Source organism: Mustela nivalis, assembly GCF_964662115.1.
Source record: "Mustela nivalis genome assembly, chromosome: 7".
NCBI lineage: Eukaryota > Metazoa > Chordata > Mammalia > Carnivora > Mustelidae > Mustela > Mustela nivalis.
This window is the reverse complement of record NC_139026.1, coordinates 47,410,196-47,435,909: the sequence shown is the minus strand read 5'-3', so window position 1 is coordinate 47,435,909 and position 25,714 is coordinate 47,410,196. Positions and strand designations below refer to the sequence as shown.

Below are 25,714 nucleotides of genomic sequence, written 5' to 3'. Positions count from 1 at the left end.
GGCGGAAGCTCGGGCGCCCCGAACCACGTGGTCGCGGGCGGAGCGGGGCGGGGCGCGCGGGACGTGCTGCCGCGTCGTCACCAGCTGAATGGGCGGCGGCGGAGCATGTGTGTGCCGCTGAGGCTGCTGCCCGCCCGGGACGTGGAGAGTGCATGCCTCTCCCGGGCCAGACCGTGAAGCCGGAGAGGACGTGGCGGCGGCGGAGGAGGGGGAGAGCAGCGGGAGGCAGGCTGGGCATCCCTCTCCGGGGCTGGAGGGCCCCGGCTTGGCCGGGATTATGGCATCGCTTGCGGACCGAATGCGAGGCAACGGGCGCATCGCCGCTGGGCTCCTGCTCAACCTCCTGGTGTCCATCTGCATCGTGTTTCTCAACAAATGGATCTATGTGCACCACGGCTTCCCTAACATGAGCCTGACCCTGGTGCACTTCGTGGTCACCTGGCTGGGCTTGTACATCTGCCAGAAGCTGGACATCTTTGCCCCCAAAAGTCTACCGCCTTCCAAACTCCTCCTCCTGGCCCTCAGCTTCTGTGGCTTCGTGGTCTTCACCAACCTCTCTCTGCAGAATAACACCATAGGCACCTATCAGCTGGCCAAGGCCATGACCACGCCGGTCATCATAGTCATCCAGACCCTCTGCTACAAGAAAACCTTCTCTACCAAAATACAGCTCACGCTGGTGAGTAGCTTCAGCTTGGCAAGGCGCACCTTTACCAGTCCATCTCCTGGACCGTCTTTCTCCCCGGGAAATTCGAATGTTTAGCCTTGTGCCACACTCTTTCCCCATCGTCTTGAAATCCACCAGTGAGCCATCCGTGGCCATGTGAACTTCAGGTTTATTTGGGAGAGGTGAATAAAGTCATCTTGGCACTCTGTTGGGCTCTTAGCCCAGAAGAGTGTGCTTGTTTAAGTTTTAGTAACTACTGTTTGATGGAAATCTGTAAATGCTGTGATTGGTAAGAAAAGAAAGCTGTATTGCGTTATGCAGTTCAGCGTTTCAGAACATCTGCAAAATCTCAAACTGAAAAATGGCCCTCCTTTGATCCAGGAGAATAAAATCTTATATGGTAAACGTTAAAGATTCAATATACAATATGTCTCTATGTCTGCAGCGACATACTGCAGAGGTTTTTTTGTGTCTTTAAATAAAAGGAGATGATAATTTTAGTACTTAATAATTTACAGTATTTAAATTTTTAATGCTTTTGTTATACCTTCATGCTTATGGTTTGTTTAGACACTAGTTTGGGGGGGGGGGGTCCTCTGTACTTGCAGGTTTAATGTGTTTGTTGCAAATTGCAATGCATTGACTCATTAATTTTACCCAGAATTTTAAGTAGAATTAAATATGAACATAAATATAGAATTAACTTATTTCATTTTGAAGAAATCAGTTTGTTTTTTCAAATGGAAAAAAAACCCAATTATAGAGGTTCATTGTTTCCCAGTGATGTTTTTATGATTAACCTTGTAAGACAACATGAAAGAAATACTACATTTATGTCTCATGAATTTAATCTGAACGACATTTGCCTCTTTTTCTTTACAGATTCCTATAACCTTAGGTGTAATCCTAAATTCTTATTACGATGTGAAGTTTAATTTCCTTGGAATGGTGTTTGCTGCTCTTGGTGTTTTAGTTACATCCCTTTATCAAGTGGTTGGTAATTTTTTTTTTCTTTATGTGCCTTTTTAGCAGATTTCATAAATTTTGAAGCTGTATCCCAAGGTTTAGAAAATACAGTATAGAGACAATAGACCGTTGGGAAGAAAGCATAATTGCATAAATTGTCTGACTCAAGGTGAAGAGAAGAAAGGAGTCAGAGAAACTTTGGTGTTTGATGCTCACCAAGTACCTCCCTACCTGTTGTAAGTGTATAATATCCATGCTTCACAGTCTGAGTTTGTGAGGATGCTGTAGCATTATCTGGGAAATCTTTACAAAATAAGTAATAAGACTTCATTCTTGAAACCAAGACTACTGGTGAAATTTGTGATTTACTCTTTAATTATAAGATTACTATGAAGGAGCAAGTCCATTTCCACAATTTGAACAGGAAAGGAAAATTTGAGATTTATAAATCTTTTCCTCAAAAAATATGCTGCTGACACTACTTGTACATCACCTTCCAATGATTTGTCTATATCCATATTTTCTATCAATGGGTATTTCACTTCTGGTACTATTGTATCCCAGTGCCTTGCCTATAGGAGGCTCTCATTAAAAATTTATGCCTGGATCCACTCACTTCATTACCGTAAAATCTCAGCAAGTATTTTTTGTTGTTGTTTCTTAGGTAGTGGGGAAAAATAACTTGGTGTAGGGTGCTGTGAAACTATTTTCTCTATACTGAAAACCTTGGACTGGAAATTCTGTGTGTGCCTGCATGGGGAATCAGAACCAAATTGTGTAACTGATTTTTTTTTCCCCCACAAATATCTGCTGGTTATAAACTAAGGTGTTCTTGTTATGAATGTTACAGGTTTAAGAATACAGCCTTAGCATCTGAAACATTATAGTACTGATCATTTCAGAAACATTGTTGTATAGACATTGTGGGATTGAGTACATTTTTAAGTGGGAAGGAGCTGTGTAAATAAGAGACCAATGTCAGGAAGAGATGTCAGGAAGACCACTCTGTGCTGTCATTTGGCTCCAAGATACTCTCACTACAGAGAGGAATTAGAGCAAGCTCACCCTTGTGCTTTAAGAAGGTTTGCTTAGATATACTTCAGGGAGTTTAAATTTTGTTATTAGATACAGTAAGTGAACATTCCTGTGCCTCTTTTTTTGTTAAGCAGATTTTTTTTTGCCCAAGAGGGATTACTTATTTACTAAGTACAACAAAAAATTTTATTTATTGAACATCAGAATTTCTTGTATCCCTGACACATAAATTCAACTCAGAGTATTCACTGTCCTTCCCAATATGACCATTTTCCCCACAAGCCTCAAAATTACTGTAGATTAGAATCAAAGATAGATACTGTAGATTAGGATTCTGTATCCGTCAGGTACATATTTGAAATGGGATTGACTAAGGAATGATTGTGGACAAACTAATAGGCAGAGTTTTCTATTATTAGTAAACAGTAAAAGTACTGTTAAGGACTCCCCAAAAGTTCACTTTAAAAAAGCTGTATTTTTGGGGTGCCTGGGTGGCTCAGTGAGTTAAGCCTCTGCCTTCAGCTCAGGTCATGATCTCAGGGTCCTGGGATTGAGCCCCACATCAGGCTCTCTGCTCAGCGGGGAGCCTGCTTCCCCCTCTCTCTGCCTACCTCTCTGTCTGCTTGTGATCTCTGTCAAATAAATAAATAAAATCTTAAAAAAAAAAAAAAAAGGCTGTAGTTTCCCATTGTATCCAGGTGTAATTTCTAAGTTATTTCTTCTTATAGTGTTAGGGCAATCAAAGGAGTTAAAAGATGAGTGATAAGGTAATAGCTTTAGTTGTGGAAAGATGGCAGATTCCTTTAGGCATTCGTTCAGCAGACATTCCTTTTGCTTGATGCGCAGCCTTGAAGATACAAAGATGAAAAGCAACTAAAATCCAGCATGGTAGAAACACACGTAGAGCGCTAATCGCAGTGTAGCTCAGGGTCTGAGGAAAGTTCCGCGGAACATCTAGGAGGAAGTGGCAGTTCGACAAGGGAGTGGTGAGGTTAAGACTTCATGGAAAAGTTAGCGATTTAAATGGAAGGGCCCACAGGAATTTGCTTAGCAGAGCAGTACAGCAGAGGTCTTTCTTTGCAACGATGTGTGGACATACAGAGCATTTCTGGAGAACTTGATGGATTTGGTGAGATTCTAGTTGCCTTGTGGAAACCTGAGGCTTAAGGGTGGGCAAGACCAGATGGCACAGTCTTGAATGTCATGCTGAGGAAGTGTGCTCCTTATCCTGCAGGCGCCAGGAAGGGGTTTAGATTGGGGGAGCGGGGGAGTGACTTGATCATTACCTGTGTTTCAGTGAAGTAACTGGTGACAGTGACAGATGAGCAGCTAGGAAGCTGTCTGTGGTTCAAGGGAAAGACAGGAAGGCACCGGACAGAAAGTGGGAGAGGAAAACACAGAGCCCAGGAACTTTTTGGAGAAGGAATGAGCAGTACCGGACAGAATGTAGAATAAGAAAAGGAAGGCATCTCATCCTTGGGGGAGATGAGGTCTTTAATGATGGGAGGAACACAGGAGGAGCTAATTTGGGGAGGTAAGTACTGACTTGGCTTTAGAACAGTCCCTGCAGATCGTGTAAGTGAAGGCAGCCGGTAAGCTGTTGGAGTTGGGGGACTAGCGGTGCCCTGAGAAAGGAGGTCAGAGCTGGAGATGTCTTCAGGTGTAAGTGAGATCAGTCAGGGAGATAAAAGAAAAAGATGGGACATCTACCTTACATATAGTCAATGAAGGAAGACGTGAGTGAGGAAACAGTGCAGACCAGAAGTCAAGGTCTTCCAGGAGACGTTTGCCTGTTCCGCAGACCGCCCCCACAGGAAGAGGGCAGAGGGATGTCACCTCTGAAGGTGAGAGTGCCCTTTGGGGGAGCAGTTGCATTAGAGTGATGGTGGGCAGAAGCCAGGGAGCAGTGCAGTGAGAAATGGAGGCCTTGAGAAGAGCCACCATTCCAGGTGGTTCTCTGTCACACACGCAGCTATCCAGTGAGGCTGCTAACGAAACCGAGGGGTGGGCATCCACACTCTGCCTCCGTTTTTGCTCCCTGTACCCTTCCCAGGAGCAGGCCGCAGAAGAATTGGTTCTTTGTCCTTTGTAGTCACAGAAGACTCTCAGTGAAGGCGGGCAGAGTATGTTTCAAATTTCCTGCTCTTCTATTTTTGTCTTGGTGTATTTCTATAGCTTTCGAGTTTATAGAACAGGATACCCAGATCTACAGGAAAAAGAATTATGTAGGAGCAGTTATTCAAAAGCTTGGCTGTTCCTGCCAGATCGTATTCAACCAGTCCTGTCAGGCCTTCTTTAAAGCCTCCTTTTAGTCGTATTTGTGAAACATTTTGAGGATGGATGGGAGTTGAGGTTTTGAGGTGTTGGTTCTCCTGAATAATATAGGTTTTTTTTTTAAAATCTTTTTAAAAGATTTTGTTTATTTTAGAAAAAGAGAGAGAATGAACAGGGGGAGGGAGGAGCAGAGGAAGAGTGACCAGCCAGCTCTGCACTCAGTGTGGAACCCAACTTAGGCTCAATCCCACAACCCTGAGAGCAGGAGCTGAGCCAAAATCAAGGGTTAGACACTCAACTGACTGAGCCACGCGGGCACCCCTTGAATGATACAATCTTTATTTGTTTATTTTTTTAAGATTTTATCTTATTTGACAGAGAGAGTGAGCCCACGCACAAACAGGGTGAGTGTCAGGGAGAGGGAGAAGGAGAAGCAGGCTCCCCGAAGAGCAGAGAGCCTGCCGATGTGGGCTCGATTCCAGGACCCTGAGATCATGACGTGAGCCCAAGGCAGACACTTAACCAACTGAGCCACCCCTGATACAGTCTTTTAAAGTGATTTTCAATTACCTACTTTATTCTAGTGTACTCATGGGGGATTACTCACAGTAAAATCATCCAGAAAGAAGAAAATTCCTTCTGCCATTGTCTGGGTTTTCTTACATTAATGAAAAGGTCTCACATAATACTCTAGCCACCCACACTGGCAGCCAGGATCGCTGAGGTTCCTGTCAATCCCTAATTAGTCTGCCCTGCTTACCCCCTACTTCTTTTGAGGGGTGGGGGAGCAGTTTTAGAAAGACGTGAAGTCTAACACTACATCTCTGTTCCTGCTGGTCACCTAAATGTCCACTCCTTTTCCCAAGATCTGATATTCGTGGGGCCCCCCCATATGAATTCATTGACTTGCCCCATTTACTAGGGTCATCAGGGAAGAGAGGATATTTTTTCTCCTTCTTTATAACTGAAAAGAAAATAGATTGTCATACATTGAATTTGCAAAGCTCCTCTCATCCAGGGTGCTTCAAGGACATTTGTATATTATTGATCTTTAAAAAAAAAAAAAGATCTTTGGAGTCTTGTAGAAGAATTAGGCATTTCTACTTCCCTCAGCCCTGCCCCATGTTCCCATCCTGGTGACTGGAGTCACATCTTTTGTTTACTAAGTGGTGATGGTTCTTTTTCCTAACCTCAAGCCTTTCGTCTCCTGATTTTCAGTGGGTAGGAGCCAAGCAGCATGAATTGCAAGTGAACTCCATGCAGCTCTTGTATTACCAGGCCCCCATGTCCTCCGCCATGTTGCTGGTCGCCGTGCCCTTCTTCGAGCCAGTGTTCGGAGAAGGAGGAATATTTGGCCCCTGGTCACTGTCTGCATTGGTAAGTTCTCATTGTTTCGCTAAGAAACAAGAGAATCATCCCTCTGCTATTAGTGCGATTTTTAGTTTTCAGAGCACGATCTCAGATCCATTCTCACATTTAATCTTCATAATTACCCTTGAAGGGAGGCAAGCGAAGGATTCTCTTTTAGATGAAGAGACTGAGGCACAGCGTGTGTGTGTGTGTGTGTGTGTGTGTGTGTGTGTGTGTGTGTGTGTGTGTAATTTTATAGACACGGACTCGTGTCATAAATGCTGTTCTGATGATGGATTCCTTTTCCCCAGCCCTCCTCCCCGCACACATTCAGCATTTCATTTCCCCGTCTCTGCCCCTGGAGGTAAGTCTTGTTAACATTCTAGTGTGTGTTCTTCCATATTTTGCTCTGTGCTATCCATACGCATGTAAACAGTACACATACACATACACACATGTATATACATAAATTAAATGTTTATTTCTTTGACAAAAGTGGGGTCGTAACGAAAATAATTTTCTGCATCTTGCTTTTCTCGCTTCGTACCTCATGAACATCTCTTCAGATGTTCTGTTCAGTGTCCGTATCATAGATCCGGTGTTGCAGTAGACAGCCTTATTATATATATCTTTGGGAACTGGCGCTTTTTTTTCCTTTGGAATAGAGTTCTAAGAGCAGAATGTCCAGATCAAAGGGAGGTGTACTTTGGGGACATTTTAAGTTAGAAAGTACAACCCCCCTCCTTAGGGAAGGAATTTCTGCTTCCCACAACCTTAACCTTTGGAACACAGTACGCAGAAAAAGCTTGTTTGTTGGTAGTGATCATTTCTCAAACTTGCACAGCCCTCACTCTATCCTGAGAACAACTCCAACACTTGGCAAATGTTAACTTATTTAAATCATCATAACAACGTTATTAGGTGACCGCTATTATTATCCTCATATTTAGGGTAGAGGATGAGGAAACTGAGGGGCAGATGTAAGGAGCTGACGTAAGACCCCACAATCAGTCAGCAGACCAAGCATGCTGACTCCAAAACCCACGTTCTCAGGTGCTCTGCTCCGCTGCCTGTGAGCAAATGCTGGTGGTTTCCAGTTCACATCTTTGCATATAACCTTTTATCCACGGTAGAAATCACTTGTCCGTCTCTCAGATAGTATTTCCTCTTAATTTTACCAAAGTACTAGCCGTCTTGGTTACCTGATCTTCACACTCTTGCAGCATAGATAGCTTAAACCGAAAGGAGGGGCTTTCTGCGATAGGCCCCCTGACAGAGTCGAAGAAGAAAAGTGGCCCCCAAAAAGTCAGAGGAACTGAGAGCATAGCGGTCTGAGTCCACTGAGTGAGAAAGAGTCACCTTCATTCCTTAAGGTCCCTAGAGGGCATCGTTGCCTCAAAGTAGAGCAGGCAATTGTGTTTTCAGTGATGGTTCAAGTCATCAAGGAGTACGCGTGTAACATTCTGTCAACTCAATAAAATTAACAACAGTATATTTCTAGAAACAGTTTTTAAGTCTTTAATGCTCTTAGTTGAAAATATAACGGACTCACTGTGGTAAAACAAATGAAGTGTTACTTTTGTTACCTAAATAGGACACAAATCCAGCTCCTTCAGTCCTCGTGTGACCTCCGTGATCTAAAAGCTGATAAAAGCCTCAGGGGATAGAGGACTCTTCAAATACGACATTTTTTCTTTAGAATTTATATTTCTTAATAATTCAAATCATAACTGATACTTTATCTGATTCTCTTATTTTGGAAGTAGAATATGACTTTATAATCTTTTAAATACAACAGTGGGAAAGGTCTGAATGGATGCACTAGGGGCCCACAGGGGCTTAGCCACTTTGTCCCCCATCCTCAGCCAAGCCAGTTTCTTCACGTCCCACGCACACGTCTTGTGCTTTCTTGCAGCCGTGCTTTGGCCCCTACTGTTGCGACTGCTCGGAGTCCTACCCCTTCTTTGTCTAATCTGTACATGCATTCAAGGTCCAAACACCCACTCCCTCCCCGAGCCCTAAATGATATCTCCTGCCTAGAGATTCATAAAAAATCTATTGTGTGTTCGTCTCTTCATGAGGCAGCATTCCAGACCCTTTTACCTATTTCCTGAGTTCACTGGCTTTCCTGTGGCTAAGAGGTGGCACAGTGGAATGGGTTATATACTGGGCCTCCAGAATCAGTCTGCCTGGGCTTCATCTCAACCCTACCACGTACTACTGTGTGATCTAAGGCAAAGTGCTTTTCCTTCCTCTGTTCGTCTGTGAAAAGGGATAATATTTTACTACCTCATGGATGTTTGTGAGGACTAAACTAGTTAATATATGTAAAACATGGAGGACAGTTGTTGGCACGTCATAAGTGCTGGGTAAGTGCCAGCTATGATTATCATGATTTTTAGTATGTCGTCAAGTGGTTTCCAAGCTCTTTGAGGACAAGACCCTATTCTGTTCCTCAAAAGGTCATGGAAAACCACTGAACACCCATTGATTTAATTTAAATAAGGATAAATATGAGCAATTAATAGAAAAACATCTGGAAGGATACATACAAAGGTATTAACAGTGGTGGGTGGTTAGGATTATAAAAGTCCTTACCTTCTTTTTTCTTATCTTTTATTTTCTGATTTTTCTATATGGAATGTGTATTACTTTTATAATTAGAAATTATTACAAAATAAATTTTCATCAGATGGATAAGAAAAGTGAACCTGGAAATTTACATTCAACCAGGATGTTACTGGAGAACTTTCTATTGCACCTTGTAGATAAAATTACATTTCCAAATACTATTTGTTCTGCTATTTTACCCTCAATTCTTGCCGTCTCCCAAATGGATTTTTTTTAAACTCTTGTTCTTAATGGTGGTTATTTAAGTTTTTAGAAATGCCTAATGAGATGGATTTTTACTTGATGATGATAATGATCGCAACTGCTTTACATTAATGATTCTTTGGGTTTGTTTGTAGCTTATGGTGCTGCTCTCTGGAGTAATAGCTTTCATGGTGAACTTATCGATTTATTGGATCATTGGGAACACGTCACCAGTCACGTATCCTTTTCCTAACGGCTCATGAATGCATTGTCTTTTCTATTTTCCCAAACTCTGTCACATTCATTTTCTTCTGTGAGTCTTGCATTTACTATTACATGTTCTAAATTGAGTAGCTAGGCTGATCTTCAGTCTTTTCCTGTATCTTTCCACATTAGACTCTATGGAAACTTAAAGAAAGGTGAGCCAGGGAAATAGGTTAGTTTTCTTATGCAGCAAGTGACCTTTACCCTTACCAAAATCAACATAGAACACCAAGCCTGGCCTATAGTAGAGTTAAATAAATACTTGTTGAGTGGATAATGGAATGGACGCTGGGTTTTGTTGTTGTTGTTGTTGTTGTTTTATCAATTTTCAGTCCCTGTAGTAGTAAAGTACAGGTACAGCCAATCCAAAAACAAAAGATAACTTCAGACCATTGACATCTGACTTTTTTTTTTTTTAAAGATTTATTTATTTATTTATTTGACAGAGAGAAATCACAAGTAGGCAGAGAGGCAGGCAGAGAGAGAGAGGAGGAAGCAGGCTCCTTGCTGAGCAGAGAGCTCGATGCGGGACTCGATCCCAGGACCCTGAGATCATGACCTGAGCTGAAGGCAGCGGCTTAACCACTGAGCCACTCAGGCGCCCCTGACATGTGACTTTTGAACATGGTTTTGTACTTATTTGGATTTGGGTGTGCCTGTTTTTCTCAGTATTACTTCCCAATCAAGAAATGAAATCAGGCCTCAAAGGTCTGAATCATTTGTAACATTTTGCTTGTCATTCTGTTTCTCTTCTCATTTCACTCCTTCTCCACTCTTAAGCAAAGGCAAAGAAGGATTTCCCCAATTCAGAGAGGTAGTTTAATAACATCATATCCAAAGTGTGCTGATCTATTTAAATGAGTGAACGCTGAGATGTCACCAAAGTAAAAAGCAGCCTATTTGTCAACTATCAATAAATACAACAGTTATAATAAGAATGATTTAAAAACCAAAAATCCCCTACATTTAGTAAATACTTATCTTGCACCAGGCTCTGTTGGAAAGAAACGCCTCAGATGTAGTAGGCATTGGACTCTCAAAGCAGCTCTGTCGGATAAATTCTATCATTGTATTTTGCAGAGGAGGAAGCAGAGGTGCAGAGACGTTAAGTCATATGCTTAAGGTCATGTGGCTGAGAAGTCTGGTATCCAGATTTGGACCCACAGAGTCTAGTCCCCGACCTTGTCCCCTGCTGCCGAATCAAGGTATCCAGTGCTGTGCCCTGATTAAGAACATTCATTCATTCAACCAATATTTTTTAAAAATTTTAAATTATTATTATTAAGATTATATTTATTTGACAGAGAGAGAAAGAGAGGGAACACAAGCAGGGGGAGTGGGAGAGAGAGAGGCAGGTTCCTGGCTAAGCAGGGAGCCCGATACAGGGCTCGATCTCAGGACCCTGGCATCATGACCTGAGCCAAAGGCCAACAACCTTAACAACTGAGCCACCCAGGTGCCCCTCAACCAATGTTTATTGAACAACCACTATAAACCATTCACTGACTTAAGTCCTTCCACGATGAATATCTACCATATGTTGGGCATGGAGATACAGGGGTGAGCAAAAATCCTTGCTCTCCCAGGTTTCCTTTCTGGTGAGGGAGACTAAAGAAAAAAATTCACGTATACATGTACAGTGTCAGATACTGTGAGGTGCCAAGGACAAAAAGTAAAGCAGGGAAGAGAATCTGAAATGTCGGGGACTGGGTTGAAATTCGCAGGGAGAGTCAGGAGGGCATCTACAGGGAGGGGATTTTGGAGTGAAGACCTGGAGGAAATGAAGCCGCCCCATGCAGACCAGGATGAAGAGTGTTCCTGGCAGAGGGAGCCGCGGCGAGGCCCTGACGAGCAACCAGGAGGCCTCGAGGTTGCAGCAGGGAGAGCGCAGCGTGGGGAATAGTAAGGCTCTGAGCAGAACAGGGTGCTGGGCTGAGCTGAGCTTGCACCTGAGATGGGAAGCTGTTGGCACTCGGAGCAAAGAAGGGACGAGCTTTTATCTACATTCCAACATGATCACTGTGGGCTACGGTGTTGAGGACGGCCTGAAGCGGGTGTTTCAGCATGAGTGCAGTTGACCGTGTGGGTTGGACAGTTCTTGTTTGCAGACGCCTGTCGGGTGCACTCCAGGATATTCAGCAGCACCCCGGCTTCTGCCTGCTGGGTGCCAGTGGTGCCCCCTTTTTCCCAAAGAGGATGCCTAGTCCTCTTTGGTGGCAACGTCACCCTGGCTGAGGAGCACTGCACTGAAAGAATGGCACTGCCGCAGCTAAAGTAGAACAGCCCGAAGGAGGTTTGGGGGTGGGGAGCTGTGGGGAGAGCAAGTCTGAGAGTTCAAGGTCGGGATCTCAGCTGCAGCTGTTCCAGGGACAGTCAGGTGTCCTGTGTGCAGGCTGTTTGAAGCAGGGAGGCCAATTACCAAGTAAACAAGTAGAAGAGCCGCCCAGAGATTGGGTCCTGGGTCCCGTCCGTGTCGACTGTTCCAGAGCTAAGAGGAACAGGCAGTGGAGTAGCGACCAAGGTAGGGGAGGGAAGCCCTTTAAACCCCCTGGGTGAGGAGGAGGGGGGTCAGCCATGTTGAATGCCACTGACAGGTCAAGCGAGGAAGGCCAGGAATTGAGGAGGGGCCTTGGGAAGGTGGAGGGCGCTGCTGTTCTGAGCATCGGGGGAAAGCCTGACTGGGGCAGTGAGGGGAACTAGAGAGGGGAATTGGAAATACCAGGTGTAGAGTGTTCCTTTTTTATTTAATTGAAAGTGTGTGTATATATATATATTTTTAATTTATTATTATTATTATTTTTACCTCACTGAAGAATTTTCTTTACATATGCCTTCCCTCTCACATAACTGTCTTCCACAGATCATCTCATGATGATCTGAGGAGTATTCTAACACTGAAGTGTTAGAACCAGTGGCCTTCAGATAGTTCCCCGTGGAAAATGAAGCCTGTCCCCTAACGGTTAGAATTAGCTCCTGGGGAAGAGCCTCTGTCCCTCAGGAAACGCCATCTGGTGGGTCAGGCGAGCACAGATCCCCTGGTCACACGGCCAGCGTTCTCCTGCCCGGAAGGAACCAGCAGAAAACAGAGCGGGAGCGGAGAGGTCAGAAGGCCCAGGTGTGCACACCCGGCCCGGCCCGTCCTGGCCCTGCAGCTGTCACTCTCCTCTGCCATCAGTCAGCGCTGGTCACATCTGCAGGTCGGGGTGCGGGGAGTGTTGCCCCAAGAAGATGCCCCAAGCCCCCGGCAGGTGTGTATCATGCATAAATGCTGCTGTTGACAGCTGCTGACACACGGGGTGCATATATTAGCTTAATTAATCCGTGAGGTCGCTTTTATCAGTTTCCATTGTACAGGCAGGAAAGCTGAGGCACAGAGTGGCAGCTATTTCTTTTCTTTCTTTTTTTAGATTTTTAAAATTTTATTTGACAGAGAGTGAGCACTAGAGTGCACAAGCCAGTGGGGGGTGGTGCGCAGCAACCAGAAGGGGATAGAGAAGCAGGCCTCCCACTGAGCAGAGAGCCTGACTCCACTTTGGGTTTGAGCCCACGACCCTGGGATCAAGACCTGAACGGAAGGCAGACGCTCAACCGACTGAGCCACCCAGGCGCCCCTGGTAGCTATTTTGAATAGCGTTACTGGAAGAATAGCCGGCTACACAGTAGACATCTGAAAACATAGTGAAGTCCTGATTTATGTGGAAAAACGTGTAAAATATGGAAAGCCTGATTTTTGAAGGCATGGTACGTTGTTTAGTCTATCTTCAGCACAGAGATCTGGAAAGCCTGAATCTGGTGGCATGTTACTGCTGGCCGCACCCCAGACTGGAACGTGGAGTTGGAGTTAAATAGACCCGTCCAGGGGCACCTGGGTGGCTCAGTGGGTTAAGCCGCTGCCTTCGGCTCAGGTCATGATCTCAGGGTCATGGGATCGAGTCCTGAGTCGGGCTCTCTGCTCAGCAGGGAGCCTGCTTCCCTTCCTCTCTCTCTGCCTGCCTCTCCGTCTACTTGTGATTTCTCTCTGTCAAATAAATAAATAAAATCTTTAAAAAAAAAAAAAAAATAGACCCGTCCACGTCTGGACTCCAACTCTGCCACTTCCCAACGCGGTGATCTAAGTTATTTGAAATCCTTGGGCCCTAACAGTTGCAGGATGGGAAGAATGATCCCGCAGTGAAGGTAAATGTTATGCCTGATGACGTGAGGGGACACGCGCAGGTAGCATGGGCCCCTAAACAGAGTCCTGCTGGGTGTGTTTACCTTGAGTCTGCCCTCTGCTGCCACGCGCATCTCCCGCATTTGCCAGGGGAAGTTTATTAGAAAGAGCACTGTAAAACATAGTCATAAGTTGCTGGGCAAAATAGCTTCTCTATACCTTGTTCCCAATTCCTTTCCAGCCTTATAGCATAGCCCCTTTGCTCTGGAGAGAGATGGTCGAGGTGGTTGAGGCAGTCTCGGGTCCCTGTTGCTGAAGCCTGGGATTGACGAGGCCAAAGTCCTTGTTTCCTGTATGGGGGCGGGGGCGGAGAGGTGGGGGGTGTGAATCAGTCCGTGCTTCATGCAGTTCTCCAGCCACGGGAAGGCTTTGCTTCACACGAATGTGTGCGTGCCCGTGTGAATGTAACACCTAGCTTGCTTTCCCTTCTCAGTGTGTGTGTGTGAGTGTGTGGCTGTCTCAATCTACCTTGTTGGTTTTGTTGATCCTTAGCCAAAAACCTCAGCTATAACATGTTTGGACACTTCAAGTTCTGCATTACTTTATTTGGAGGCTATGTTTTATTTAAGGATCCATTGTCAATTAATCAGGGTCTCGGCATGTTATGCACATTATTTGGCATTCTCGCCTATACCCATTTTAAACTCAGTGAACAGGAAGGAAGTAAGAGCAAATTGGTACAGCGTCCATAATTAGGTTTTGGTGGAGAAGAGAAAGTCACCCCAGGAAGATTTTTTAAAAATGTTAATTGAGTGTGCAAGTTACTTTTCATAGAAGAGGAAAAATTTGTATCGCCAAATTCACTGAATGATGGTTTGCAAGATGTAACACAAAGGAAATTTTATTCATAAATAGGACTTTCTCTTTTAGAATACCTCTAAGACCATGGCTCATGCTTCTTTTCCAGGACTGGATATATGAAGTCTGTCGGATGATTTGATTATACCAAATGAAATACATGAAATTAAAGTTCTATAATAGGGACAGAGAGGTCCAGATCACTGCACTACACATGTGTCGTGGTTTGTAAGTGTTCAGACCCTTCTAAGGAAGGACAGCAAGGACTCCTCTGCTTACTTATAGGTTGCCCCCAGTGTGAGCTCTTTTATAATTTCAGCCAAAGTGTTCAAGTCAGAATTTAAATCGAGCATTTCTATTTTAGTTTGTCTAGTGTAACTTCCTGCTTATTTCACTAACGGGAATGAAATAGCATTTATAGAAAGCAAAGCATAGGAAAGAAGCCCATAAGAAAAAATCCAAATCTAAAAGTACCATTTTTTCCAGAGAAAATGGATAGGAGAAGTTACACGTTATCCAGAAAACTGCAGTTGCTATTAGTATTCTCTTGTTTCTGAGCTCTCAGTGAACTCTAGAAACTGTATCGGATGTTAAAAAAACAGAAGAGGAGACGGTGGATGGAACTGAGCAAGTGTCTTATCCTATTTGTTCTCTTGGCCTCTTTGAGCTTTCCCTTTTGGTAACTTCTTGCTGTCACCTCCTTGCTGTCACCCTCCCTTCCACACTGGAGGCCGGCAGGGAGCTTTCTCTGACACTGAAAGCTTTGTAGTGAATTCTCTTTCTAAGGTGGCTGAGGAAAATTGTCATTGCAAAAGTCAGGGCAAATACTATTCAAACATTAAGCAGAAATGTGGTGAAAATGTGTGGAAAGCTTTTAAAGAGCAGTAGAAAAATAGTCAATATTTAACCAGTTCCGTTAATTATTAAGGGGATAATTTTTTAAAATTATCTTACAAGGGAAATACAGGGTTTCGACCGAAGGCAATGTAGTGCTCCACACATTTCCTTGCAAAATGTGTTTCTGCCTTCCAGCTTCTTCACATTTGAGCATTAAAAGCTGTTGTTGGTAACTTCTCAAAATATTGACTGCAACAGTCCCTCTTGTAATAAATAACTCTTTTAAAAATGTTACATACACCTTTTAGGATTTTTTTTCCCCTGGCCTGTTTGAAATGAAAAACCTCACTGAAAATCTGTTTTGACAGAATTTCAGTGTATCGGTCAATTGTCAACTAGTGTGTGTGATTTTCTGTTTTTGTTTTAAATATTCTTTGATTCTTCTCAGTTTCTAAAGATATACTTTATTGTGCTAAGAACTAGGAAGCTATCTTTCTTACCAGATGAGCCTCAGGCATTATGTTTGTCTAAGAAATGTTCTCTGGATGTGTTTAAATTAACATATAATTATTTCCCTAAAGCTGGAGCAAAGTATTTCCATGCAGCAAGGATTACGTGACTTCTGCATATGAACAACTGAGTTGATTTGTGTTATGTGGAAATTCTTTTTAACTGTAAATACTTGGGGGTATAATCATATTGGGGAGGCTTATAATAAATGACTGATGTCAGTAGGAAGGCAATAAAAAGGTTAGAGCAAGATTGGGTCAGGGTATGTGTATATATAAATGAATAAAATTCCTACCACTGGAACTGGAGTCTCATCAACAGTTTTTGCCCTGAAGATGATCTTCCCATTGAAAAGGAAATTCCTGGAGGAATAACTGGGCACAGCCACAGAAACTGTGCTGTGGAGGAACCCTGACTGTCTTTTTGTTACAGATGTAACTGTACTTGTTTTTAATTCTGTGTTAAATGGCCGAACTTCAGTTTTTACCTGTTACAAATAAAGAGAACCTATTATTTTTACTTTCATATTGTGTGTCAGAACTTTATAGAACCGGTGAAAGAAGGAGAGCATCTGTGTGTGTTTGCAGTGGTAATGCTGGCCTGTCCAGCTCCCCAAAATGCAGAATCTAATACAAAATTTTCATGCTACTTTAAATTTAACACAGGGGCACCTGGCTGGCTCAGTCAGAGGAGCATGTGACTCTTGATCTTGGGGTTGTGGGTTCGAGCCCAGTGTTGGGTATAGAGATTACTTTAAAAAATGAAATCTTTTAAAAATAGTCATAACATGGGGTGCCTGGGTGGCTCGGTCAGTTAAGTATCTGACTCTTGATTTCTGCTCAGATCCTGATCTTGGAGTCCTGAGATGGAGCCCAGTGCCGGGCTCCATGCTTAGTGGGGAATCAGTCCCATGCTTGGGATTCCCTCCCTCTACCCCTACCCCCAATCATGCTCTCTCTAAAATAAATAAATAAAATCTAAAAAAAAATAATATACCTTAAAGGAGAACTCTGTCTCTGAAATGAAACAGGCTTTCTCCTGTTTCATTTTTATTTACTTTTTATTTTTTTTTTATTTTTTAAAGATTTTATTTGAGAGAGCAAAAGCAATCACAGAGAGAGAGGGATCACAGAGGCAGAGAGAGAAGCACACTCACCGCTCAGCGGAGAGCCCAATGCAGGGCTTAATCCCAGGACCCCAAGATCATGACCTGAGCCAAAGGCAGCCCCTTAACCAACTGAGCCACCCAGGTGCCCTCTCCTGTTTCATTTTTAAAAATGCTTTTTAAACCTTGTCATTTTATAAGTTACTAGTTTTTTGTTTTGTTTTGTTTTTTAAAGCAACAGCACTGGGATGCCTGGGTGGCTCAGTTGGTTAAGCGGGCTCCTTGCTTGGCAGGGAACTTGCTTCTCTCTCTGCCTCTGCCTGCCACTCTGCCTGCTTGTGCTCGCTCTCTCTCTCTCTCTCTGACCAATAAATAAAATCTTTAAAAAAAAATAAAAGCAATAGCATTAATCAAGAATTCCACTGACTCCATCAGTAAGTAGTTGTTGGGTGAATGAATATACAGAATGGCCAAAGGTGAATGTCTGATAGAAAGAATGGAGACGAGATTTATTCGATACATTCTGTTGGCATTTCTAATCCAAAACTTGAACTGGATTTACTTGCTATACTTTCTAGCAGAGAAAATATTAATTAAATAAAAAAGACAATAAAAATAAGGCATTCAATGAAAACTAAGTGAGTTTATGATGACAAATTCAGATAAATGCTAAACACGTACTTCTCTAGAGCATATAACAAGAATCTGGTCCAGAATTGGCTGTCTGTGAGGGTGCCCATCAAGAAAAGCCGACTGAGCTGAGCTCTGATGGATTTATGGAAGTTAGATATGTAGAGGGAGGGGATTGCATTCTGGTAAAAAGGAATAGCACATGCAAAGGCCGCTGGGTTGGAGGAATTATGATGAGCCGAACTACAAACGGGATGCAGTAGAGAGGCTACATTTCAGGAAGGGGAGGTACGGTGTGGCATGAGCCTGGAAAGGAAGGCTGACCTCTGGACCATAGAACACCTTGCAGCCCATGTTAGGAATCTAGTCTGAGCAAGAGGGAGTGTTCTGAGTGTTGTCGCAGTCAACCCCTTTGTTTTGAAACTAATGAAGGAGAACCAGAGGGATGCTAGGAGACCAGCTGGAAGGCAATGTACCGAGATGTGATAGCTTGAAGGGCTGGTGGCAGTGAGATGATAGACGTGGACAGATCCAGGAGAATTTAGTAGATGGCATCAACCTGGCTGGAGATGGATTGAAAATAGAGGGCATGGGAGAGGTGAAGTCAGGAATCACCGATTATTGGGTCTGGTTGGTGTTGCTGAGACAGAATGGTGCCTTCTGTGAAACAAGAAACACAAGACAAGGTGTGGCATGGGAAGGAGGAGGAGGATGAGTTCATACACTGTCATCTTGGTTTCGAGTTGTCTTTGAGACATCCAGTTAAAAATGTTAATCAAGGGGCACCTGGGTGGCTCAGTGGGTTAAGCCTCTGCCTTTGGCTCAGGTCATGATCGTGGGGTTCGGGGATCGAGCCCCGCATCAGGCTCTCTGCTCCGTGGGGAGCCTGCTTCCTCCTCTCTCTCTGCCTGCCTCTCTGCCTTGTGATCTCTGTCAAATAAATAAATAAAATCTTTTTTTAAAATGTTAGTCAAATAATCAGATACACAGGTCTAGAAGTCAGGAAATGTTTTAGTTGGGATGGAGATAGTATGAGGGGAGCTCACAGGGTATGAATGATACAGATGAAAACACCGATCAGGATGGGCTCACCTAGGAAGCATGTACAAAACAAGAAGACCGTTTACGGCCAAGCCTTGAGGAGCTCTGGCATACACCGGTGGAGGAAAATAATTCTGAGAAGAAAAAGACATAGGAGGAAGCCGAGGATAAGAGTGGGAGAGGGGGTGGACAGATGGGACGGCACTGCGGAGAGGTGAACATAGATGTTACAGAAAGATAACCACTGCATTTGCTGGCCATCCGCTGTCCATCTTAGTAAAGCAGTTTCCGCGGAGTGATGGTAGCCAACGCAGATGGGAGAGGGTCGAGCCAGCGTGCGAGAGGACATGGAATCTTCGAGTACTGACAATTCTGTGGCTATTGCAGCACGTGATATCGAGTGCTTATGAGCGGGGGGCTTTTTGTGTGTGTCTAAGGCTTCAACCATAACGGTAATTTATTATAAGTAAAATTGGAAAACACCAAATAAAGCTGTGTACCCCCTGCAAGTAGAGTACATGCTTCTTTCTGTAAGCAGGGATGATCTTTTGTCCCACAAAGACATTTCCTTTTTTGCTTCTGAAGGTATTTTTGAAATATGGGTTGCTATTAATAAGATCAACAGTTACTTTTGCCAACTGCCAGCATACTTTGAAAAAAAAAGTTTGCAAACCCACTAGGGGATGCTTAGTTGTGCATTTTTTGGTTTCTATGGCTGCAAGGTAACCCCTCCAAGAAAAAGACCAGTCTTAGGCTGGGAGCTAGTATGGCACAGTGGAACGGGTGAGCCTGGACATTGGGATTATGGCTTCTGGTCCAGACTCTGCCATCACGCCAATAGACTTTGGCTTTGGGCTATATTGCTTGACTCTTGGTTCTTGTTTCTTCGTCTACAAAATGAGGGCTTTGATCCAAGTGATTTCCAAGGGACTCTTTATCTCCCAAAACCCCTGGTTCTGCTTTTTCAGCTTGAAATGATAATTTCTCCTTTGTTTATGTTGAGAACAGGTTTGATTAAATAAGGTAGATTTTGTTTGATCCTTTTTTTTTTTTAAGATTTTATTTATCTATTTGACAGAGAGAAATCACAAGTAGACAGAGAGGCAGGCAGAGAGAGAGAGAGGGAAGCAGGCTCCCTGCTGAGCAGAGAGCCCGACTCGGGACTCCATCCCAGGACCCTGAGACTATGACCGGAGCCGAAGGCAGCAGCTCAACCCACCGAGCCACCCAGGTGCCCCTTGTTTGATCCTTTTAAGAAGTCTCCTTATTCATGTGAATTTTTTTTTTTTTTAATGGTGGATTGTTTTTAGAAAGTATATGCAAAACATTAAATGTAATTTATGTTCATATTTGTTATGTTAGAGGACATACAATTTCATTTGATTTATCAAAATTGCTTCACACTTCATGAGGTGCCTGGGTGGCTCAGTGGGTTAAAGGCTCTGCCTTCGGCTCAGGTCATGATCCCAGGGTCCTGGGATCAAGCCCCGCATCTGGCTCTTTTCTTGGCGAGGAGCCTGCTTCCCTTCCTCTCTCTCTCTGCCTGTCTCTCTGTCTACTTGTGATCTCTGTCTGTCAAATAAATAAAATCATTTTTAAAAAATTGCTTCACACTTCATAAGAAAGTCATTGGGAGGTAAATTATTGCCAATTCACCAAATTATTTACAAAGGGATATTTTTTGATATGCTGTATCCAATTTGGAAAAGAGCACATCACTGAAACCATAGTAATTCACATTTTTCTATTTAATTAAAAATCTCATAAATACTATGTATACCCCAAGAACAAGCCTGCTTATTTATTTAACCAGTCAGGATTATGCCTTCCTTTTTTTTTCCCCTGCCTTAAGGACTTCATTTTTTTAGAGCAGATACAGGTTCATATGCATTTCTAAATGTTTAATTTTTATTACCCATAAAAACTAATTTTTCTTTTTTGTTTTGTTCTTTTGTTTTTTTCTGAGAGAGAGAACAAGGGTTGGGGAGGGACAGAGCTGGGAGAGGGAGAGGGAGAGAGAGAATCTTAAGCAGGCTCCATTCCCAGCATGGAGCCCGAACACGGGGCTCAATCTCATGACCCTGAGATCATGATCTGAAACAAAATCAAGAATCAGACACGTTACTGACTAAGCCACTCAGGCACCCAAAAGTATTTTTTCTTTTACAATCAAATGATCTGTACCAACCAAATGTTTTCATTTTCCTTTTCCTGTTTGTTCTTGCACTCCCCAAAGTCAGTTTCCTATTTTCTCAGTTCTCCTCTCAATTTAAAATTAGTGTTGGAGGTTTGGTACAGAAGAGTGATGGGGAAAGGTCTTACCAGGACATGGGAGGCTCAAAATAAATTAGTCTGTTGAGATTTGGGGTCTCCAAAATTGGGATTTACCATTGGAATGATCAGACTTGCCAGGTCTTTCCCTGCCTGGAGTTTAGAAGGAAGACTAACATCTTTTTTTTTTTTTTTAAAGATTTTATTTATTTTATTTGACAGACAGAGATCACAAGTAGGCAGAAAGGCAGGCAGAGAGAGAGAGGAGCAAGCAGGCTCCCTGCTGAGCAGAGAGCCTGATACGGGGCTCGATCCCAGGACCCTGGGATCATGACCTGAACCAAAGGCAGAGGCTTTAACCCACCGAGCCACCCAGGCGCCCCAAGACTAACATCTTTGAACTAGAGTTCTTAGAGCATCATGGAGAGGCTCACTGACTATTTGCTAGAATCAGAATGTTTTATACAATTTAACAAAAAGTTACACAGGGGGGGAAAATGGGCAAAAATTCTGTGGAAACATGGTTTCCTAACCAAATACCCATTCCTATTCCTTGCTTTTACTCCAGAGGGTAGAAATGCTAACTTTTCTTTTCACCATATTGCCACATAGTTAGGGATAGTCATGTAAGATCTTACCAGTGATACATAATTGGAGGTCGCTGAGGATTTCTGGGGCATTTTTTGTTTTCCTGCTAAAAGGGGCAGATGTGGCCGGCATTGCCTTTTCCTGCCTTGAATGTAGCTGTGGATGTCCAGACTTGTACTAATTCGTAGAGCAGAAGGGAAGAGAACCTGATTTGAAAGTGCTGAGCTGCTAAAACAAGGCCATCATGTGCCTATTTCTAGGCTTCTAGTTCTAGATGAAAAGTAAACCCTTATTACGTTAAGCCACTTTTAATTGCTACTTGCTGCTGAAGGAATACCAATGAGAATTTGAGGGTGAAAGGGGGCAGAAATGGAGGACTTGCTCTGTTAGACTTTGAAACCCAGGAAGCAACAAGTGAATGTAGCTGGTTAAGGACAAAACTAGAGTTGTTGCTAGGCTGATCCCAGCCATCTTTGCAGTCCATAGAACATGAAATGCTGGGAGCCAGGGGGTTGGGAGAGAAGAAATTGTTTGGTAGAGATGGAGTCCACACCTGGAGCTATTGGTGCCTTGGGGGTGACTGAACCAGTTCTGACAGAAACAAACTTTCCAGTTAAGTGGGAGGTCATCTGCCTGGCCCTCCACTGTCCCCTTTTTGCTCCTTGATTTTGATCATCCCAAATTACCCAATACTCCCCTTGCCCCAGCCCCAGCCTTACACTTTCTCAGTAACTACCTCATTCCCAGTGTTTCCCCCAGTTCTTCAAGTTGAGTTGGTAGGTCAAGAAAGTACTATCACCAATGACTTAAAGGTCATGGCTCTACCTTGGTACTGGACATCAGTGTGAAGGTTCTATAGATATTCTGTAAGAGGACCAAGGAAAACTTACTCTAGTAATCCTCCAAGACTTCCATAAAATCACAGGAGAATGGAGTTTCACTCCAGGGCCTCCCACTGCCCACACACATAGGACTGTGGATATTAGTGAAGCCTGTGTGCTGGGAGGAAATGAAGTGATTGTCATGGAAGACTCTTCAGCCAAACATCGGACCATTTTTCTGAAATAAAGAATACCATGAGGGTCTCCAAAGCCTGGAGTCAAATAGCGATCCTCTCAGGGATGGCAAGCTTGTGGCTCTCTCTTACCTCTGGAAAGCTCAATACTGTTCTGAAACTCAGGGATTTTGCTGAGGAAACTGTGGGCTACAACTTTTGTCCTTTCTTCCCCCGACACTGCACAGTGTGGCCCCACAGAAGTATGACAAGTCCTGTCATCATGGGTTCTCAAATGTAATCATATTTGTCTCCATTCTGATGCCAACCTTGGCCTCACCCTCCTTCCTGGTGTGAAGGTCCAAGTGGAGCGGTCTAAATCTCCCCCACGCTAATGGGTCAGAGAAGCCAAAGGAAGTCAAGTTGCTCCTCGGGAACCTGCTAGACATGGAGTTCACTCAAAGAATGACCACGGCAGGGTTTACAAACAATGGGGTCATGCAGCTGATAACAGTTCCCTGGACTAGTGCCACTTAAGGTATGGACCAGTGTCTGTCCATGAACAGTTTACCTGTTCAAACAACGTAAGTACATAAGTTGAGTAGTACTGAGAGATTTTATAGCACTTCAGTGTTACCATGAAGGATAGTCATTTGTCTTTGTATGTTACAGAGTATCACTCTTCAATGGATTAGGAGTAAAAAATTCATTTTCAAACAGTTGGAGGATTGCTTCTCCCCATCTGGAGAGAAATTGCCAGAGTTTGGGCCACAAAGTGATTTGATTATGAGGAACTTTGTGGTTCACTCGGACTGGCCTCTAAGTTATGTGGCTTAAAACAGGTCAAATATTAGGGCCTTTGAATTCTCAGACCTCTCTGGCCCACTAGAGCCGTGGAGTTTAGTGGAGGGCTAAGAAGACCATAGGGCAATAAGATTGGGGCTTCTTATATACAACTCACTACTCTGATGGCCTACTCAGTGTCTCCAGCAGGAGGTCTAATAGATCTCTCAGACTGAACTGCTCTTCCCCAATCCCAAACCCCTTCATCCACAACATATTCTTAACATTTGCTCAGATGAAAGATCTTGACGTTGTTATTGACATTTCTCTTTTCTTACCTTCTCACCCACCCTGGCAGGATGCTTGGCTCTGCCTTCCAAACATCCAGAATCCAACCTCTTCATACCATCTCCACTGCTACTGTGATGGTCTCTGAAAGGATCTCCCCACTTTTACCCGAAGGGTTCACAGTTCATGGTGCAGCAGCCAGCGTTGGCCTGCCTGGTCAGGTCTCTGCTCGAAACCAGAAACCGGTAATGGTGTCCCCATTGTACTCAAAGAGTCAAATCCTCCCAGCAGGCTCAGGCCTTAAACGGTGGGGGAGCTCCTCTCTCACCCTTGGCCGCCTCCTCTGCCCCCGCCACCAGGTCTTCATGCTGTGGCTTCACACTCCAGCCATGCTCCCACCTTGGGGGATTTGCTCAGGCTCCACAGGGAAAGCTCTTTCCGAATGGGCGTGTGGCTAACTCTCCCTCCATGCTAGACTTCCCTCAAAACCTCACATTTTCCAAGGGGCTTATCCTGATCTCGTGATAGCAGTGAACTCACCCTCCCTCCCCGCACTCTGAAATCTCCCTGCCCCTGCTCTGCTTTTTCTGTGTTCCACTGAGCCTGTATCTTTACATTGTACTGTCTCCTTGTGCTCAGATATTGTTTCCTCTTGCCCCCTTCCGCCAGGGTGTGAGCTTCTCAGAGAAAGGGACCTGTTTTACTGACTGCTGCAGATCAAGTCAGGCACTGAATAAATGCCTCGACTTATAGCAGTTCTTACTCATTCCGGGAAGAATCCGCCCGAACCTCCCTGTCGCCTTAGAGAAGGGAAAGCAGAGGGAGAGGAGGAGGAATAAGAGAGCTCTTGTTAAAATTCAGGGCTGAGGGGCACCTGGGTGGCTTAGGTTAAAGCCTCTGCCTTTGGCTTAGTTCATGATCTCTGGGTCCTGGAATCAAGCCCCGCATGGGCTCTCTGCTCAGCAGGAAGCCTGCTTCCTCCTCCCTTTCTCTCTGCCTCTCTGCCTGCCTCTCTGCCTACATGTGATCTCTGTCAAATAAATAAAGTCTTTTAAAAAATAAATAAAATAAAATTCAGGGCTGAATTGCCCCATAAAAACAGCAGGAGCTTCTCATGCATTACCCTCCCTGCCTCCCTGTCTTTCCTTCTGTCTGTCTTTCTCCCTTCCATTCTGGATGGGCCAGAAACAGGGGGCAGATGAGGAATCAGAACCCATCGGCACGGAACCCATCTGCGGACAGATTTGCAGACTTCACAGAGGTGAAGCAGGGGGCATGGAGAAGTGGCTCAATCTGTCCATTCACTTTGAAAATGTACATGCGTGCTGGGAGCGCCTGGGTTTTTTTCCTCAGGGCAGGAGTTTGGAAAAAGGCATCCAGATCATTTCTTTCAGCAAAAAGTTGAAAAGCCCAGAAAAAAAAAAAAGAAAAGACAAAGTTTAGCAGAGAGAAAACACAAGGTATTATAGAGTAATTCCATTCAGATATATCCGTAATCATGACTGCATTAGTCACATTAAATTCACCTTGTTAAACGCAAAGACTTCAGATAGATAAACAAAATCTAACTACAGTTGACCCTTGAACAACATAGGTTTGAACTACGTGGATCCACTTATCCGTGGGTTTGTTGTTGTCGTTGTTTTTTAAGATTATTTATTTGACAAAGAGTGAGCATAAGTTGGGGGAGGCAGCAGATAGAGAGGGAAAAGTAGCCTCCCCACTAAGCAAGAAGCCTGATGCGGGGACTCGATCCCAGGAACCCAGGACCATGACGTGAGCCAAAGACAGACACTTAACTGACTGAGCCACCCAGATATCTCCTATATGTAGGGTTTTTTAAATTGTAGTTGACCTGCAATGTTAATACTAGTTTCAGGTGCAATTCAACAATCCTATCTATTAAACAGTGCTCACCACAGTAAGTGTAGTCACCGTACAATGTTACTGAATATATTCTCTATGCTGTATTTTTAATTCTGTGATGTATTTATTTTATAAATGGATATCAGTACCTCTAATCCCCCTCACCTTTTTGCGCATCCCCAAACCTTCTTCCCTCTGGCAACCACCAGTTCTCTGCATTTACGGATCTGTTTTTGAGGTTTTTGAGAGAAGTCATATGGTATTTTTCTTTCTCTGGCTAACTTACCTCACTTAGCACATTTTCCTCTAGGTTCATCCATGTTGTCCCAAATGGCAAAAATCTCGTTCTTTTTTATGGCTGAGTATTATTCTGGTGTGTGTGTGTGTGTGTATGTGTGTGTGTACACCATATATCTTTAT

The 25,714-nt window shown here is 43.8% G+C and overlaps 1 protein-coding gene across 2 annotated transcripts; it reads left to right on the top strand.

Annotated features, from left to right (window-relative positions):
* Window positions 1-25: 25 nt before the first annotated feature.
* On the top strand, window positions 26-16,253 carry SLC35E3 (solute carrier family 35 member E3). 2 transcript variants are annotated; one of them, XM_082742917.1, is made up of 5 exons: window positions 26-679; window positions 1,550-1,660; window positions 6,161-6,319; window positions 9,262-9,344; window positions 14,089-16,253. In XM_082742917.1, the coding sequence occupies exons 1-5, from the start codon at window positions 278-280 to the stop codon at window positions 14,273-14,275; spliced, it is 942 nt and encodes a 313-aa protein (XP_082599043.1). In that variant the 5' UTR covers window positions 26-277; the 3' UTR covers window positions 14,276-16,253. The 2 variants fall into 2 exon arrangements, with proteins under 2 accessions (XP_082599043.1, XP_082599044.1); XM_082742918.1 differs by lacking the exon at window positions 14,089-16,253 and adding an exon at window positions 9,595-9,647.
* The last annotated feature ends 9,461 nt before the right edge of the window (window positions 16,254-25,714 follow it).